Genomic DNA, 19,299 nt, shown 5'->3' on the forward strand with positions numbered 1-19,299 from the left:
ATTCAGCACTTCAACTCTATGTTTAAGTGAAATGCAGTCTATAAAACACTGGCATTTGAAAAGAGAAATGTCATGACCTTAAAGAAATCTCTCTAGTTAAAGTCTTTCACTCGGTTTCACTGGTGGAATTCAATTATTCTCAAAACACAAGTGCTGCTGCCAGCAAATTCCAAATGACATTATTAATTACGGCTGCAACAGATTTTGTCAGTAAATTAAATTAATATATAATAAAGGGGTAGGTGATATGACCTAAATCCTCACAATATGAGTAATTTTATTTCACAATAACTATGTATATACAGTATGAGATAGAGAGAGAGGTTATGATAGATATCACTGAAATTCTTGACAGCAATTTCGACACAGTAAAAACCAATACTAGCCTTTATGTTGTGTTAACCTACTATGTTTACAGGAATAAGGCAAGAAAGTCATTGTTGTGCTGCTTAGAGCGCTTCAATTAAATTCAATTCACATTTATTTGTATAGCGCTTTTCACAATACATATCGTTTCAAAGCAGCTTTACAGAAAATGCATGTCAACATTACAATTTAGAGTGATCTGTTATCAGAGATGACTGTGTCCAAATTATGTAATTTCAGAAATGTACATATACAAATCACTCGGTTAGCTAACAATGTATTAATTTAAACAATGTATTAATTTAAGGCAAAAAAAAAAAAAAAAAAAAAAAAAAAAATATATATATATATATATATATATATATATATATATATATATATATATATATATATATATATATATATATATATATATATATATATATATATGCTTGTGCGGTTGAACAGTCTAAAATCGCTTCAACATTTAAACTGGCAAGGCTTAAACACACGCAAATGATAAACTTACATGATTCAAATTTCAACAGGTTTATCATGTCTACTAGTATATTGCCTACTATATACTATACATAATTGCCCATTATAATATAATAAGCCCACATATGAAGGTAATTCAAGACATTACAATATTTTATTGTAAAGAAGAGTTGTAAAATGTTGCATGTCTTTTCAGAATGTAATACCATGAACAACACATTTCTAAAATGCAGTGTCAAGATAAAAATAGTTAAATATTTAAAAATGCATCTCAAGACCTCTGCATTCTCAGGAAGTGTGATTTGGTATTGCCCGTATTAGAACAGGGTTTGCTTGACTGCAGCCTGCAAAAATAATGTTTTGTAGAAATGCACCAGTTGACTGGCCATAAATCGGTTTTTAGTTTTATTTTGCCCTATCTCTAGACTTCTCTAGACTCCAGACTTGCACACAAACTGCATTGCAATCATCTGAAAAGTGAAGCCAAGGCATTTCGATCACTCCCTGGTGGCTGGCTGCAGTATAGGTTATAAACCCCACCCCTCTCACGTACAGGTAATTGAATGGTACGAAAGCCAAACAACGACTGTTACTGGGATACTTTGGCTTCATTTTTCTACAGTGGAAGGAAGTGGAGATGCTCTGTCCATCTATTTTACAGTTTATGGGTACAGCAAGCTCACTGTTCGTGATACTCGAAATATTAGAAGAAAAATGTAAATACTGCATTGGGGGTGGAGGTGTATATTTTCTGTCTTCAGAAAAGTTTTGATGGCATTTTCTTTGTCCTCTACCTCTGTCTAAAGTAGTGTTTATAAGCACAGTGCTGCTTTGTGTACAGTAGTACCCAAAGAAACTGCTGCTGTTACATAAGCGCCACCTACTGTCAGAGAGTGTATTTGCATTTTCCGTCTTTGTATTATGTAGCATAATTTCACAAATCTAAAGTCAGACCACTCTGTGTTTTTTGCTTTAAATCTTGCAATTATGCAAAAACAACTGCTCATGCTACATGTGTGTAGCATCTTTAAAGCTTGAATAAGCAGTAGGGGAAACATGGTGTTAGCTTGACCATTAAACATAGCACATGCAAGAAGAGAGATCACCTGTGGTCACTGTGGTATTAAATATGGTTCTCTTAATGCGTAACAGAAACAAACAAGAACCAAGTGTGGAACTTGTAGAGTGTGAACAACATAAGAGATAACAACAAGCAACAACACACAGAATGAAGACTATTCAATGTGCATACAGAAACATTCGAGCAAAAAGACCAAAAATAACTGTAATGTCTGCACAAGCAACATCAAACGCAATAGGAAAAATATTGACTTTTCCAACGTATTTTGGGGGATTCATCCAACAAATGGCTTACTAATAGTTGTTTGTCCACATTAAGCTAGGACAAAAGTATTTTAACATCAAAAATTTCACACTTCAGCTTTAAAGTGCATTTTCAACAGGTCTGGTAGGCTGAGACCGATGTTAGTGTCAGGTGGTTGGAGGTCACAGCAGAATCACATGATGAAATAACTTTCTCAGATCTCTCAGAGTAGTTCAGGTTGGAAACAGCACTTGAGCCCAGTGCTGAAGGTCATAGAAGAGGCAACATTGTTGGCTAGTTTCATAAACTGCTAATAGACTATTCTTAAAGGTGCCCTAGATTCAAAATTTGGATTTACCTCGGCATAGTTGAATAACAAGAGTTCAGTACATGGAAAAGACATACATTGAGTTTCAAACTCCATTGCTTTCTCTTTCTTATGTAAATCTCATTTGTTTAAAAGACTTCCGGAAAACACGCGGATCTCAACATAACACCGACTGTTACGTAACAGTCGGGGTGTACGCCCCAATATTTGCATATGCCAGCGCATGTTCCCAACATTATGAAAGGCATTAGACAAGGGCAGCCAGTAACGTCTGGATCTGCACAGGTGAATCATCAGACTAGGTAAGCAAGAACAACAGCGAAAATGGCAGATGGAGCAATAATAACTGACATGATCCATGATAGCATGATATTTTTAGTGATATTTGTAAATTGTCTATCTAAATGTTTCGCTAGCATGTTGCTAATGTACTGTTAAATGAGGTTAAAGTTACCATCGTTTCTTACTGAATTCACGGAGACAAGAGCCGTTGCTATTTTCATTTTTAAACACTTGCAGTCTGTATTAGAGCCCGACCGATATATCGGCCGGCCGATATTATCGGCCGATATGAGCTAATTGCATTTAAATCGGCATCGGCGTTTATAACGGCCGATGAAACATGAGAAACAGAGTCTCATGCTTCACTCATGTTATGAGTGTTGCATAGTTTGCCCACCAGAGGGAGCTCTGCAACTCCCCAGTTGACAACAGCGCCAGAAATCCACTACAGAAAAAAGCTATCAGCCGAGCCACGGAGATGTACTCTTTTGACAGTGAGTCTGTCGTTCGTCATGTGAAATGATTGTAGATTTAGTTCATACACTGTATATAAAAACAGTGTGGTAGTTCTAGCTAACGGTCCTATCATTATCACTTCTAAATATTCTGTAACATCACTTACAGCCGCTAATACATTGCTATATTAGATTAGCCACAAAGCTAATAACGTTACCATGTTTATCAGTGGAAGAGCGCGAACGTTAATAAGAGGTCAAACTATAACGTTAGTGTTTAACTTATTCTAAATATATCTGCAGTGTTTGTTGTATATATATTGAGAACATTCTACATTGTTTAAATTATATTTTGGTATTATTTATTTATTTTATATTTTATATTTATTTATTTTATATGTAGCTATACATTTAACTTATTTTAATTTTATTTTCAATTCATTGACATGGTTTTGTGGAATATTGAATTTGTTTGGTATAGCTCTTTTACTTCAACTTTAGTATTATAATTTATTTACAGTACACACACAGACTGTTAAAACCAGCTTCAACTGGAAGTAAGTAAAACTGTTAAATGTTTAAAACCAGACTGTTTTTTGATCATTAAAAAATATATACTTTTGATGTGCAATTGTTTAGTCATTGAGACTGTAATCTAAGGCTTTTTTTTTAACATAATCCCTTCTGGAAAATGGTTTATACAGCCCACATACATAGAACAGGCAGATATTTTGCTATTGAATGTTGTGTAAGTGTAGTTTATAGGAAATGGGTCTAATATCCAGTTTATTTTCAAAATCAAAATATCGGCTTATAAATCGGCTCTTTTCGAGTTAATATCGGCATCGGCCCCCAAAAATCCATATCGGTCGGGCTCTAGTCTGTATAATTCATAAACACAACTTCATTCTTTATAAATCTCTCCAACAGTGTAGCATTAGCCATTAGCCACGGAGCACAGCCTCAAACTCATAGAGAATCAAATATAAACATCAAAATAAATACTTTACTCACATAATTCGAAGCATGCATATAGCATGCATGACAAACATCTTGTAAAGATCCATTTGAGGGTTATATTAGCTGTGTGAACTTTGTAAATGTGCTGTAATATAATTGAGAGCTCGTGTGGCAGGGAGCACTCAAATGGGGCGGCGCGCTGAAAAAAATCAGTGCATAGTTAATGATGCCCCAAAATTAATTTTAAAAAATCTATGCGGTATTTTGAGCTGAAACTTCACAGACACATTCAGGGGACACCTTAGACTTATATTACATCTTGTGAAAAAGCATTCTTGGGCACCTTTAAAATATAGTCATCTATTTTTTTATTTTATTTATCAAGACTGGTTATAACTAAGTCAGCTACATAAAAGGTAGACTGGTCTAATTTGAATCGGAAAAATAAGACGGATTACCTCTTGTCTAACTGTTAGGTGGTCAAACTAGTTCTTAAAGGGCATAATGCAGGTTAGAGCTTCAGTGATTCAATGTATAGAAAAATAATGTATGACACAGATTTTCTTGAAAATACACGTATAAATACGCTACTTGGGTTTCTGGAGTCGTTTTTTGTGAGAAAATGTTACTTCTGCGTCTGAAAAATGCCAAATCGGAAGTGACGTAACTGAAGGGAGCGCGATCACTATAAACAATGGGAAAACAATGGATCGCAATGACAGTTCGGACACTGAGGAAACTGTAAATGTTTATTCATACTCGTATAACAAACCACAGCCATAATTAGCCAAAAAACAATCCAGAGCCTAAGTTTATGTGACTGGCCCCTGGTCTTAACAAGCACAATCTAGTCCAGGCATGTCACATGTTACTACTGAGTCAGTATGTGGTGCAAGCTACAAAGAACATCTTCTAATAAAAAGCAGATGGTTAATATGTCACTTGCCATTTTTCTTGTTGGAGTACACATCACTAACAAATGCATGCTGATATGCTCCACAACACTTTAACAATACTGATTCATCCATTTCTTCTGTAAAAGGGTGGGGCTTCCTGTCAGCATGTATGTATCTCACAATGTCAAGCAACTATGTACAAGAAAATTTTCATTTAGACAATCAAAGCAAATCTTACACAAGCTTTGAAGCTGATATTGTGCTTAACGAATTCTGCAAAGCTTGTTCAAGTTCTGCCCTGAAAAAAAATTAAGCTCCGCTCCAAAACCTAGTGAGCCAATGTCCTTACACAAAATTGGGCCTTCATTAGGACCCCAAGCGACCCCATTAGCTTTTAAAAAAAATAATTTTTAATGGGTACTTCCCTGTTGTAAAAAAAATAGCATTTGCTGGTTGGGTATGTTTTAAAGCATGGAAGCTGGTTTGAGCTGGTTTATGCTGGTCCTTAGTTGGTCATGAGCTAGTTTAAGCTGGTCCTTAGTTGGTCCTTAGCTGGTTAGGAGCTGGTTTAAAGGTGCCGTAGATCGTCTTTTCAAAACATGTAATATAAGTCTAAGGTGTCCCCTGAATGTGTCTGTGAAGTTTTAGCTCAAAATACCCCATAGATTTTTTTAATTAATTTTTTAACTGCCTATTTTGGGGCATCATTAACTATGCACCAATTCAGGCTGCGCAGCCCCTTTAAATCTCTCGCTCCCTGCCCTCCCGAGCTCTCGACTATAAGTGCAGTTATACAGAACATAAACAAAGTTTACATAGTATTTATTATGTGTCCTAGTGTTTATATCTAGTATTTATTTTGATGTTTACATTTGATTCTGAATGAGTTAGAGGCTATATGTTCTGTGGCTAACGGGCTAATGCTACACTGTTGGAGAGATTTACAAAGAATGAAGTTGTGTTTATGAATTATACAGACTGCAAGTGTTTAAAAATGAAAATAGCGACGGCTCTCTTGTCTCCGCGAATACAATAATAAACAATGGTAACTTTAACCACATTTAACAGTATATTAGCAACATACTAACAAAACATTTAGAAAGACAATTTACAAATATCATAAAAAATATCATGTCAGTTATTATTGCTCCATCTGCCATTTTTCACTATTTTCTTTGCTTGCTTATCTAGTCTGATAATTCAGCTGTGCACAGATCCAGACATTAATACTGGCTGCCCTTGTGTAATGCCTTGAACATGAGCTGGCATATGCAAATATTGGGGTCATACATATTAATGATCCCGACTGTTGCTTAACAGTCGGTGTTACGTTGAGATTCGCCTGTTTTCCGGAGGTCTTTTAAACAAATGAGATTTGAAACTCAACATATGTAATTTCCATGTACTGAACTCTTGTTATTTAACTATGCCGAGGTAAATTCAATTTTTGATTCTAGGGCACCTTTAAGTTGGTCCTGAGCTGGAGCTAGTTGCTTAGGACCAGCATAAACCAGCTCAAACCAGCTGCAATGCTTCAAAACACACCCAACCAGCAAATGCTGTTTTTTCCAACAGGGTTCCTTAGTACCTGATAATAATCCCTATAAACTCACAGAATTGTCATGATATATGTCATTTGAACTACATTAATGACCATTAATGTCTGTTTTAGTTAGCTTAAGTAATAGCACAGCATACAGATAACCAATTAACCTGATAGCTTAGCTTATATGCAATATATTGCACTGTATATTCACATGCCACAATCTTTAATGCAATTACATAAAATGTCCACATATTTCATTTATTAAAAACATGTAATTATGTACAATTGTTTGTTTACCAATTTTATTATTATTTATTAGCCATTTATTAAAGGTGCCGTAGAACGTCTTTTTAAAAGATGTAATATAAGTCTAAGGTGTCCCCTGAATGTGTCTGTGAAGTTTCAGCTCAAAATTTTATCAAAATCAAGATTTTTTTTAATTCATTTTTTTAACTGCCTGTTTTGGGCCATCATTAAATATGAGCCGATTTAGGCTGCGGCCCCTTTAAATGCTCACGCTCCCCACCCACGGAGCTCGCGCTTGCCTTAAACAGTGCATGTACAAAGTTCACACAGCTAATATAACCCTCAAAATGGATCTTTACAAAGTGTTCATCATGCAACATGTCTAATCGCGTAAGTACAGTATTTATTTGGATGTTTACATTTGATTCTGAATGAGTTTGATAGTGCTCCGTGGCTAAAGCTAACATTACACACTGTTGGAGAAATTTATAAAGAATGAAGATGTGTTTATGAATTATACAGACTGCAAGTGTTTAAAAATGAAAATAGCGACGGCTCTTGTCTCCGTGAATACAGTAAGAAACGATGGTAACTTTAACCATATGTAACAGTACATTAGCAACATGCTAACGAAACATTCAGAAAGACAGTTTACAAATATCACTAAAAATATCATGTTATCATGGATCATGTCATTTACATTTACATTTACATTTATGCATTTGGCAGACGCTTTTATCCAAAGCGACTTACATTGCATTATACTATACATTTGTATCTGAGTGTGTGCAATCCCTGGGATCGAACCCATGACCTTGGCATTGCTAGTGCCATGCTCTAACCACTGAGCTACAGGAAAGATGTCAGTTATTATTGCTCCATCTGCCATTTTTCGCTATTGTTCTTGCTTGCTTACCTAGTCTGATGATTCAGCTGTGCACATCCAGACATTAATACTGGCTGCCCTTGTGTAATGCCTTTCATAATGTTGGGAACATGGGCTGGCATATGCAAATATTGGGGGCGTACACCCCGACTGTTACGTAACAGTCGGTGTTATGTTGAGATTCGCCTGTTCTTCTGAGGTTTTTTAAACAAATGAGATTTATATAAGAAGGAGGAAACAATGGAGTTTGAGACTCACTGTATGTCATTTCCATGTACTGAACTCTTGTTATTCAACTATGCCGAGGTAAATTCAATTTTCAATTCGATGGCACCTTTAAGTGAAAGAAATTGTATTGTCAATGTTATTATGCTCAATATCCAGTAGTAAGCAATTTATATAAATTTTACACTAATGTTGTTGGTGTATACTATAGTTGATGGAGACCTGATTTCGATTGAGTCTTGCTGCCTACATAGGCAGCATCCTAGTCTTAATAAAACCTCATAAGTGTTCATTTGGAACGCTCTACATAGGCAGCGCCACATAAATACTCTGCTTGAGAGCACCTAATTGTGTCTCCTAGAACAAAAATAAAATTGTGGAAGTACTTTGAGCCCTGGCAGTTTCTGCACATTTTAGTCTGCTGAAAAAGATCACGTGAGGTGGCAATGAGACATGTTCAGACTGGTAACAACCTCAGAGCTGAATCATTGTCATTCAAAAAGGGACTCTTGAAAAAAAAAAAAAAAAAACCCATCCATGACACCACCACGTTCCAAGCGGAAGAAGTGATCTGACAGGGAGAGAGAGCGCAAAAAGTGGGAGAGAAGTAGAGACTGTGCCTGTGGGAATGGATGCTGAGATACTAGAATAAACTTTCCCGCAATGGCTTATTCCCATTGTACGGTGGGATGAATGGTCCACATTCCTATACGTTATGCGAGCATGACAAAATTGGACAACCACTGACATAAATGCATGGGCCACATGTCTTTCACTGAGGGTGTGTTCACACCTGTAGTTCGATGGTTCTTTTGGTCCAGACCAAAAAAGGAAATGATACATTTAGTCCTAGTGTTGTTCACATTGTTATTTTTTTACACTAACCTAAAGATACAAAGCAAAAACAGCTTTTATGATGTTTACTTTGCAACTGCACTTATCGAACATCCAAAACAATGTTGTGTGCTGGGCTAAATGCACTCAATGTATACATAAATATGATGGTGTTTTTACAAGCTGAGAACTCACAAAGAGCTTATAAAATGTGCAATGGAGTCAAAACAGAGCCAGGAATTCCTCTGTTGCACACACACACACAGTCGGAGATCTGCTGCAAGGAGACCACAATTCTGACGCCTATACCGAAAAGTAACTCATATGACAAGAAGAACCACGTATGCTTGAGCATTCTGTCCTTTTTAGGACCCATCTTGTGGCATCACATTCTGTTTTTGGCTCGTTTAGATGTCTTTGGTCTGTGTTGTGTTCATATTTCAGTCGAACTGCGGCACAGTTTGTTTGGAAGTGGAGCGAGACCCCATGAAAAGGCAGGAAAAGGCAGCGTTCACACTTATTCAAACCACATTCGAAACCATAACAGAGAAATCGCACCAGTTTATTTTAATCGAACCAAATCTGCCAAGTGTGAACACACCCTGAAATGCTAAAAATATGTGATCGAGGTTATCACTTTTAACATAAGAATGGGATTGAAATCCATGTTATTTCCATCATCTATCCCAGTGGTTCTTTTGATCCCAAGGCCCCACATTGTCCACAACAACATTCAAAGGCCCCATGACGTTTCTAGTTAATCTTTGTACAGTAAATCATGAGTAAGGATAAGCATTTTTAAAAATCTTTTTTTTTTACTCACAATTTTTACCAGACTGGCAAATACAGAAAATGTATATTCATAAAATGTATAAAAACACCTATGGAGATATTAGACTTTATTGATTCAAATTACTTTTCCAGGTCTGAAAACCCAACCTTTATAAATCTTCAAAAAAAAAAAAAAAAAAAAAAAAAGTTGTTGAGGGGGTGAATTAAAATAATAAATATCATAATGTTCAATGCTTTTATCTTTATTTTAAATCATTTTATGTCACTTTGAGGCCACCTAGTGAGCCCCCAAGTTGAAAACCATTGGTCAAGCCACATAAATAAGGACTAGACATCGCATAGGTTACACCCCTGAAAGAGTGTCACATTTGGGTCACACCACTCGGTGGGACATTATACTCCCGCCCTCTCTGCAAGCCTTGAGCTACAATTACTAGACAGGCAGTCGGGACATGTAATTGATGGCTGACTGGAAGAATCTCCCTTATGTACAGACAGGACACACTGAGACAACCCCTCTGCATACTCTGCCTGGACTGGTCATGATTGCATCATTCAGTCGTAATTTCCTGAGATTAAAAAAAATTAGGCAAATGTGGTTGATGATGTAGTTAGGCATGCATCATTTCTGTCAGTAGGTGAAGTGACACATTATGATGAGTGCTGTACACCATGCATTTTAACACATTTGCAAACAAAAACCATAAGAATGTTTTTTCCGTTAGTATTCAGGAAACTAGTGGTTCCTTGTTCCCTTCAAAAGGCACATGTGCATAATATACAATGCGTAAGTGATATACATGAGGTGGTTCAACATGTCGTAATGCACAACACAGGATTTTGCAGGATGTTACGTAAGTCGGCATTAAATGAAAATATCTACTTTTTGTTATTGATATTACTGTGAATGAATTATCAGTGCATGTTTTATTTTTTAGCTCATAATTTTTAATAAAAATATTATAACTCCACCTTGCACTGAAACAACAGACTTTTTTCTGGTGACATATGCCGGACTTCTTCAATAATTTTGTGTACTTAATTTAAACCCCGTCCCTTTCTAAAAATCGACTGCAAGCTTACAGTCAGATCAGCTTCCTTCCAATCAACAACCAATGAACAGAACAAAGTCCCTGTCCTACATTTTTCTCTTTTTCACTAATCCGTTTCACTCGGATATGTCACAATACAAAATAATTTTTATTTTGCCATTTCTGTTTCATTGCGATTATAAGATATCTACAAAAAATTACAGATTTTACACAGCTCTCTTGAGAATATTGGATTAGTGATCAAATATAATTGTATAATGACTGCTAAACTGGACATTTGACAGTTGACCACATCTCTCGTATCACTCCGCGGTCTAGCGCAGCGCCCTCTTGCGTCTCAGAATGGTTATTACCAAGTCAGACTGAGATAAAAATGGCCTTTAGAGGACTTCAGTTTTAATTTTATTCAAATAAAACTTTAATAGATGACTAGAAGCTCTGATATCTATAAAGAAAGCCAATGAAAACATCACTCGGAGAAAGCCCAAAACAGGCAAAGAAAGTGATCATTGTAGCTGCATATGTAGCCTACATGGAAAAATTAACTTGGATGGCTGATTAATGTATAAAGTAATTATTATAATACTGCTGTAGTGTTCGTCAAAGCTGTGTAATCGACGTTGTAATGGACTATTTTTCTTAGCGGAAGGTTAAAACTAATATAACACAATTTTTTTTAATCATATCAGAATGTCATGCTCATGTGTTTTTTTATTTCATGAGTACTAAGCATGATAATGTACAATACGCTGGTCATTACCAAACAACATCGTTTATTTTGCCCGGCAAGCTGTAAATTGTCACTAATAAATTACATTACACATTAGTCATGTTCACTAAACCTCATTTTACAGCATAAAAACTCAAAATACGTGGCCTTAATCATAACATAAGCAAAAAACATCCACGCATTTAAAGGAAAAGACTACAATCAGTCATTTAATGTGTCATACATCGCATTTCTTAATCATCAAAGGCGTCAAAATAACGGTTCGGTTGGCTAACGTTATATCCTAGCAACAACCCCCAGTCACCGGACATAGGCCGTAAGGTGAAGCCGTTTTTCGTTTCATCTCGTTCCCATATATGGGGCACTAAATTATTTTCATTCCAATAAAAAGATCTATTGGTTTTGAGCGATAAAATAAAAGTTCTCCATGTATAATCCTGCAGTTTATGTTTTATTAGTGTTTAAAGTCGGCAATAGTTCCTTCCTCGCGTAATTGTATTTTCATCATGAGTGATTAGGCTTCGCGTCACGTGCGGGAAGCACGACCAATACAGTGGCCACTTTTTGGAACGGCGTTTAAACATGATTCCAAGATGTCTGCGCCCTTGTTGTCAATATCGAGTAGCGAAGAAGAGGAAATTACGCCGAGACCGTCTTCTAAACTCCGTAAAAAGGATTATAAACAATGCTATATGCATCTCGCGCCCATAAAGAAAGAAGAAACAAAGGATTTTACACGCACACGATGGGATACATACAGAAATAGCGTCAAACGGTGGCTTGGTTTGCACGGTGAGAATCAGAGAATAGCAGAAACATACAAACATTGTCTAGAAGTGGAGTTTGAAAATGTTCCCGAAGACGCTGGGTTTCACTCCACTTGCTACAGGCGTTTCATTGACAAAAAGCGCCTGGATGCGGCAGAGAAACGTGTCATACGGCATCCTGAAGTTCAAGATGCTCACAAAGACCAGTCTGTGTCATCGAGTAGTAGTACCTCAACAACTGAATGTCCTAAAAAGAAACTTAGGTCCAGGACGGGCCTGCCAGTAGCTTGTGCAGGTCCTGTGCTTCCTGCCTTGTGCATAATTTGTAAGAAAACAGACAAGTACATTACTGTGGCAGGCAAACGCCAGAAGGACCATCTTTCACAGGCAGAAACGTTGTCTGCAGGTGAGTAAACACACACACACACACACACACACACACACACACACACACACACACACACACACACACACACACACGTTTTAACTTTTAAGTTTTATGCTATGTGCTGGATACCATGGCTAAATTTAAATTACAATTACATGATTTATTTAATGTTTACAGATTTTCATTGTTTTGCATACAGCTACAGCCAGAACACTCAATATTGTTTAATGGTTAACAGTTTTTATATTATGGTTTTTATTTACAATATTGTTTCATAATATATAATATTATATACTATTTATTTACAGGCCAGTTGCTGAAAGCTGCTGAGATGAAGGAAGACACTAGCATTCTTGTGCATATTCAAGACAAAGACTGTGTGTCTCTGGAGGTGCGATACCACAAGACCTGTTACAGACAGTACACCAGGTTCTTGACAAAGTCTACTGCAACAGTTACTGGGACCTCAGAAGAACAGTGAGTTATTATATTACATTATCAAATGATAATTAAAAATTGTAGTACATTTCCAAGGTAAAACATTGTCTACATAGTCTGTATATTTGTCTCTAAACACAGTTTTGACTGCAAAACTCTTGGCACAGTAATTCAATATGATGAAATGTGTAGTGGTTTGTGAGGGGTGAATGAACAAGTAATGTTTTATTACCAATTATTATATTTGATATTTAAAATAGAAGCCATTGTGAAATAGTTATGGCACAAAATAATATGTCTTTTCTGTTTTTTCTGTTGTATTTTCAGAAATGAGCCAACCTTCGATGCTAGCTACAGGATCTTCTGTGAGAGGATCATTCGCCATAGAATAATTGTAAACCAAGAGGTGCTGACACTGATGCAGCTAAGAAGGATCTTTTTAAATCTTGTGAAAAAACATGAAGATCTTGATGCTTCAAACTACAGGTAATTTAAATACCACAAGTTTCTTTTAAATACGTAGCTTTGGAAATAATGTTTATGCAACATTTTTATATATCTTTATACCATTGTGATCATCTTTCACTGTATCTTTGTTTCAGGCAGGATAAATTGAAGAGGAGGTTGATCCGTGATTTCCCCCAGCTGGTATTTCACTCGCCCAACAAGCGCAACATCAGTGAGCTGGTATTTGTTGAGACACTGTCTGCAGATAAGCTGATCGACAGGCTCCCTCATCCATCAGGTACAGAAACAACAGAGTCAACTGAGGCAACTAGCCAAAGTGACTGTGAAAACACGCCAAGTACAACAGCTGATCCGCAAAGACAAACTTCAGTGGCCTCTGTCAATACTACAGAGAGCACAAGGACACTTTATAGTGCAGCATTGATATTAAAGAATCTTCTATGTGACGCTCCTGGTATGACATGTCCATGGCCACCCACGTCAGATGATTTAAATGTGAGTGAAGCAAAATCTGTTGTGCCACTTGAACTGTACAATTTGATTTCCTGGATTATTGGTGCAACTGAGGAACCAACACTGGCCCATTATGTTGATATTACAGATGATTTGAACCTAAAAGTGATATCTATTTGTCAAGACATTGTGTATCTCGCATCTAAGGGCCGGAGGCAGACACCCAAATCATTGTGTCTTGGTCTAACCATTCGCCATTTAACAGGTTCATCACAAATTGTGTCACTTCTAAATAGACTAGGACATTGTGCATCATGGGACACAGTTGTCAGTCTAGACAGTAGCCTTGCCCAACTTCAACTAGTAGAGGGCAGAGACAGAATACCAAAGGGGTTCTCAAAGAAGGTTCCTACAATACTTGTGTGGGACAATATTGACTTTGGGGAGGAGACATTATCAGGTCGTGGAACTACTCACCACACAAATGGGATTATGCTGCAAAGTTCTGTAGTTCAACATGTGTCAACAACAAACAGACAACCACTACAGAAGGGAGTTACCTCATTCAAAGCACCCCCTTGCATCCCTATCGAACAGTACCATCAGTCTAAAAGACAAGGACCACAGAACTTGTTTCATCATGAAAGTGTTCCATTACAGGTAGACACATACAAATTAAACACCATGTCTGCTGCACAAACTGAACTGGCATATGTTTTTTTAAAGTTCATAGATGCTGAAAGATGTACAATCCCAAACTGGACAGGTTTCCATACATTGCTTCAAGGTGATGGCACTCTGCAAAAGTCAGCACTGTATTATCTTCCAGTCATTGAGGCTTCACCAACAGAGATGTCAACAGTAAACACAATCCTGAAGCGAAGTGTCCAAATTGCTGATCAGCTAGAATTGGACCATATAGTGTTAGTTTTTGACCAAGCTATATATGCCAAAGCTCAGCAAATCCGCTGGAAAGACAACGACTTTACTAAGCGTATAGTGATTAGACTAGGTGAATTTCACACATGCATGTCCTACCTGAGCATTCTAGGAAAAAGGTTTGGAGATGCAGGACTGCAAGACATACTCATTGAGTCTGAAGTTGTTGCCCCAGGATCCATCAGTGGAGTGATCAGTGGTCATCACTACAACCGCAGCATGAGGGCACACAAACTTCTGTATGAGAGTCTGCAACGCATCAGATTTCTCACCTTCTTAGACTCTTTGCCACCAGAGGAGAGAAATGAGTGTATGGATGTCATGAATGAGATCAAATGTGCATTCCTGGACAAAACCATGGATGTTTTGTGTGCAAATGAAAAATTTGACGAAATTTGTTCAAAATATGTAGACTTTGTAAAAAGAATAAGTGCAGAAAACCCAACGTTTGCCTTCTGGAGTTCATACATCGACATGGTACAGATACTCCTTCTGTTTGTGAGAGCAACACGAGAATCGGACTGGCAGCTTCACCTGTCAACAGTGCGCTTGATGATGCCATGGTTTTTTGCTTATGATCGTGTAAATTATGCTAGGTATATACCTTCATATTGGCTGGAAATGGTCAATTTGCCCCTCACCCATCCTTCTTGCCACAGTGAGCTCAGTGTTAAAGGCCAGTGGACTGTCCAACGTCAAAGTGTCCATGGATTTTCCTCGATTGCTTGTGACCAGGCCATTGAGCAAACATGCAACAGGGATTCCAAGACAAAGGGTGGTTGGACAGGGATAACACAGAATCGAGCTGCAGTATATCGGTGGATATTGTCTCAACATGAAAGGGCTGCCATAGCAAGACAATGTGAGGCAATGGCTGGTAAAACTCCCGATATAAGGAAACGTAAAGACCTTGACAGCACACGAATTCATGCTGATGAAAAGGCTGTGACCAGAATAATTTCCACCCTAGGTTGTATGCTGAATCCTTTTGACACACACCAAGATGGCATTGTGTGTCTTAGCTCTGGGACAGTCGCAGCTGAAGAAATCATGAGGGATTTGCTCACAGCTCCGGAAAAGGGGGAAAATGCTGTCAGAGAGTTTATGGACCAAAGACTGTTATCACCATCAGTTGATATATTTGCTCCCATCAAAACACAAAAACTAAAGACCTTCAGTGACCAAGCAAAGACAAAGAAGAAATCGGCAGCAGGCAAGGAAGTGATTCTGCGTGCCGACAAGAAGCTATTCTCCAGACTACTCATCATAGGTCAAAGTAGAAAGATAGAGCTGCGGGAAATTCTGTCCTACTCCTTGGGAACTGTGTCATATCCTTTAGCCAGTGCTGATGGTTCACTTGCTAAAACAAACAAATCAGCTTTAATGGATTTATTGGAAACCAAAGGTGAAGAATGTTTAGTTGACAAAGTTCCGGCAGATGGAGCTATTCTCTTCGATGGAATGGCGGTCATTCAAGCCATTCGGTCCATACCAAGTACCTTTGGAGAGCTCGCCGAGACCATACTGCAGTACATAGTCAAGCTTGCTCTGAAGTACAACTGTACACGGATAGACTTTGTGATTGACCAGTATCCGGAAATGAGTATTAAAAATCTAGAACGTTCACGTAGAGCTGGTGGTGGTACACAACTGGTGAAAATTTATGGACGGGATCAGAAGACACCAACACAATGGAAAAAGTTTCTATCAGATGGAACAAACAAAGAGGCACTGGCAGAATTCCTCTATGTTGTGTGGCGAGATGCTGATCTTACCACTGTGGGCAAGGACTTAAGCTTGTACATAGCACATGGAGACCTGTGTCACTGCGTGAACGTAATGCAGGAAATAAAGACTCTCAGTGCTGTTGAAGAACTGACATGCGATCATGAGGAATGTGACACCAGGTTGTTTTTACATGCACAACATGCTGCAAATGAACATCAAACTGTAGTCATCAAGAGCCCTGATACTGATGTGGCAGTGATTGCTTTAAGTCTGCAGCCAGATTTACCATGTAAGTTGTATTTTTTCACAGGGGTTGGCAACAAAACAAGGATCATTGATTTAGCTAAGTTGTCATCAGCTCTTGGCACCAGTGTGTGTTTGTCACTTATTGGGATCCATACCTTCTCAGGTTGTGACTCTACAAGTGCCTTTTATGGCAAAGGCAAAAGAAAGGCATTTTCTGTTGCTTGTGAGAAAGAGGAATACCTGAATGCATTTACAAATCTGGGTAAAAGTTTTAACCTGGACCAGTCTACCTTTGACATACTTTGCAAATATGTGTGCCACCTCTATGGCCAGTCATCTGCCGAAAATGTGAACGATGCAAGATACAAAGCATTCTGCATGGCATCATCAGCTTTGCCAGAACTATCCATGCCTCCGACATGTGATGCACTACACCAGCACTGCAAAAGGGCAAACTACCAAGCAGCCATAATGAGACATTCTCTGAAAGCTATGATGTCTGCCCCTTCACCCGTCGGCAATGGATGGCACCTTGAGAATGGGGAGTTAACAGTAACCTGGATGACTAGAAATCCTGCACCTGAAAGTGTTTTGCAGGTAGTCCACTGCAGTTGCAAGCAAGGCAAATGTGAGACTGGAAGATGTTCCTGTATGTCTGCAAGACTGTCTTGTACTGATTTTTGTCGGTGCCAGAATTGTGTAAATGTTTCAAAGGAAACAGAGGAAAGAGCTACATGGGATGGCTCTGATAGTGATAGGGATGATACTGATGAGTAAAGATGTGCTGTGCATTATCTTAAGCTGATTTTCAGTTGTAATGAATCTATTGTGGAATTGTTCATTTTTGGCATTATTCATAATTAAGGGGGGTGTGGTCACATTTTGAGTCATTTCAGCCAACTTGGGCCAAAGTGTGCTGCTTCTTTATGTTTCTGTGATTACACAGTGCCTACTGAAAATTTTGATGTATAATACATCACAGTTTTGCTAAAATTACAATGTGTATGTTTAATTTTACTTGGTGCCAATCCATGAAGTTGAAGCATATTTTCTACAAATTTGCCAAATTTTATGGTCTACATTCACACTTGAGTATTTAATGCACCAAAACCTTTCTCAAATGTTTTGGTACATGTGTAAAGGTCAGTTTGAGAGAGATTTTGTGTTGCTAAAATGAAAATAAATAAAGTTATAAGCAAAACCAGCAGCATAAGATTTTATTTTTTTTAAAATTCACAATTATACACATTTATGGATCGTGACAAAAAACTGCAGGATATTTTGCGGAGAACTTTTAACATAAAGTCCAAAAGGGTGTTGTCTATGCAAAAATGCATTTAAAATGTAGTGCCCAGGCGTGGGAACGAAAATCACTTTCTAGCCACTTTTTCCTTGTTCACCTTATGGCCTAACACCAGCAGTACGCTCGACAGCTCGCGGAAAGAATGGATAAAAACACCCTAAAATGTGCTTATGATGGAATGAAACTCCACTTACAGGCAAGTGATCTAATTGTGCACTAATGTAAACAAATGAAGATAAAGCGCGTTAGAACACACATGAGATGTGCGAGATACGTGCGCGCTCCCCCTCACCCCACCCATAAAGCGGAGAGATGCTATCGGCACCTCCATCATAATAAACCATATTCACCAAATTAGTGTAAAACGCCCCCAAACGCACACATAATAGTTGCTGTCTTGAAAAAACACACAAGCCAAGCCGTTTTCGTTGTAAAAATATGACTGAGCATCCTGCTCGGGAAATAACGTTACAGGCGCAGGTTGGTGTCATCATCTCTCGCGCTCCGTCGAGCGAACGCTCTCATCTCTGTAATTCATTAAAATAATCATATGTACATACCTGCTAATTGCATGTCCGCTCTTAAACTAACGGGCGGTCAGTGCAAAGCGGGGAGAAACAGTGTGAAATAGCGTTTGCTCGGTGTAGTAGAATTGATGCTGTGGGTTCGGTCTCTATCCGCTAATCCACCCCACACAAAGAGCAGAAAATGGCTGCAAGTGCATGCTCTTAAAGAGACAGGCACCCATTTAAAACAGCATCTCTGGTGTGAGTCATCAGTTTACATACTCGATTTTTAGAATTCGTCGATTTAGGTTGGCCTGTTCATTTTAGTATGATCATGAACAAACATGGTAAGACAGGTGCAAATTCTAGATCATTTTCTACATGCATGGTCATAAATTTGAATTGACTGCTACTTCTGACCCACTTAGCACTGTTGCTGTGGTCGATTTATATTATGTCATGAACAGTGATGTTTATTGGAATATATGTTTATAGGTTTAAGTTTATAGGATTATAAAGAGCCAAATAATATAGAACTGAGAATACATTTTAAATAAATAACTCATCCCAGGCTCTGTGATGAGGGGTCCCCACTCAGGGTTTTCAAACTGGGGTCCGTGGTCCCGCAAGGGAGTGCATGGTAAAGTATAGAGCAGTGTTTCTC

General features: G+C 38.0%; 2 protein-coding genes across 2 annotated transcripts in view; one reads left to right on the plus strand and one right to left on the minus strand.

Moving 5' to 3' along the window:
* Nucleotides 1-18,846, minus strand: part of cyfip2 (cytoplasmic FMR1 interacting protein 2) — a 47,699-nt gene extending 28,853 nt beyond the window's left edge. Inside the window, exon 1 of the mRNA XM_048175918.1 lies at nt 18,690-18,846. The gene's annotated coding sequence lies outside the window, so the exon portion shown is untranslated. The remainder of the gene's footprint in view (nt 1-18,689) is intronic.
* LOC125258809 lies at nt 11,718-18,030 on the plus strand. Its single transcript, XM_048175916.1, has 4 exons — nt 11,718-12,572; nt 12,863-13,031; nt 13,320-13,478; nt 13,595-18,030. The coding sequence occupies exons 1-4, from the start codon at nt 11,993-11,995 to the stop codon at nt 17,601-17,603; spliced, it is 4,917 nt and encodes a 1,638-aa protein (XP_048031873.1). The 5' UTR covers nt 11,718-11,992; the 3' UTR covers nt 17,604-18,030.
* Nucleotides 18,847-19,299: the final 453 nt, after the last annotated feature.

This window comes from Megalobrama amblycephala, linkage group LG23, assembly GCF_018812025.1.
Source record: "Megalobrama amblycephala isolate DHTTF-2021 linkage group LG23, ASM1881202v1, whole genome shotgun sequence".
NCBI lineage: Eukaryota > Metazoa > Chordata > Actinopteri > Cypriniformes > Xenocyprididae > Megalobrama > Megalobrama amblycephala.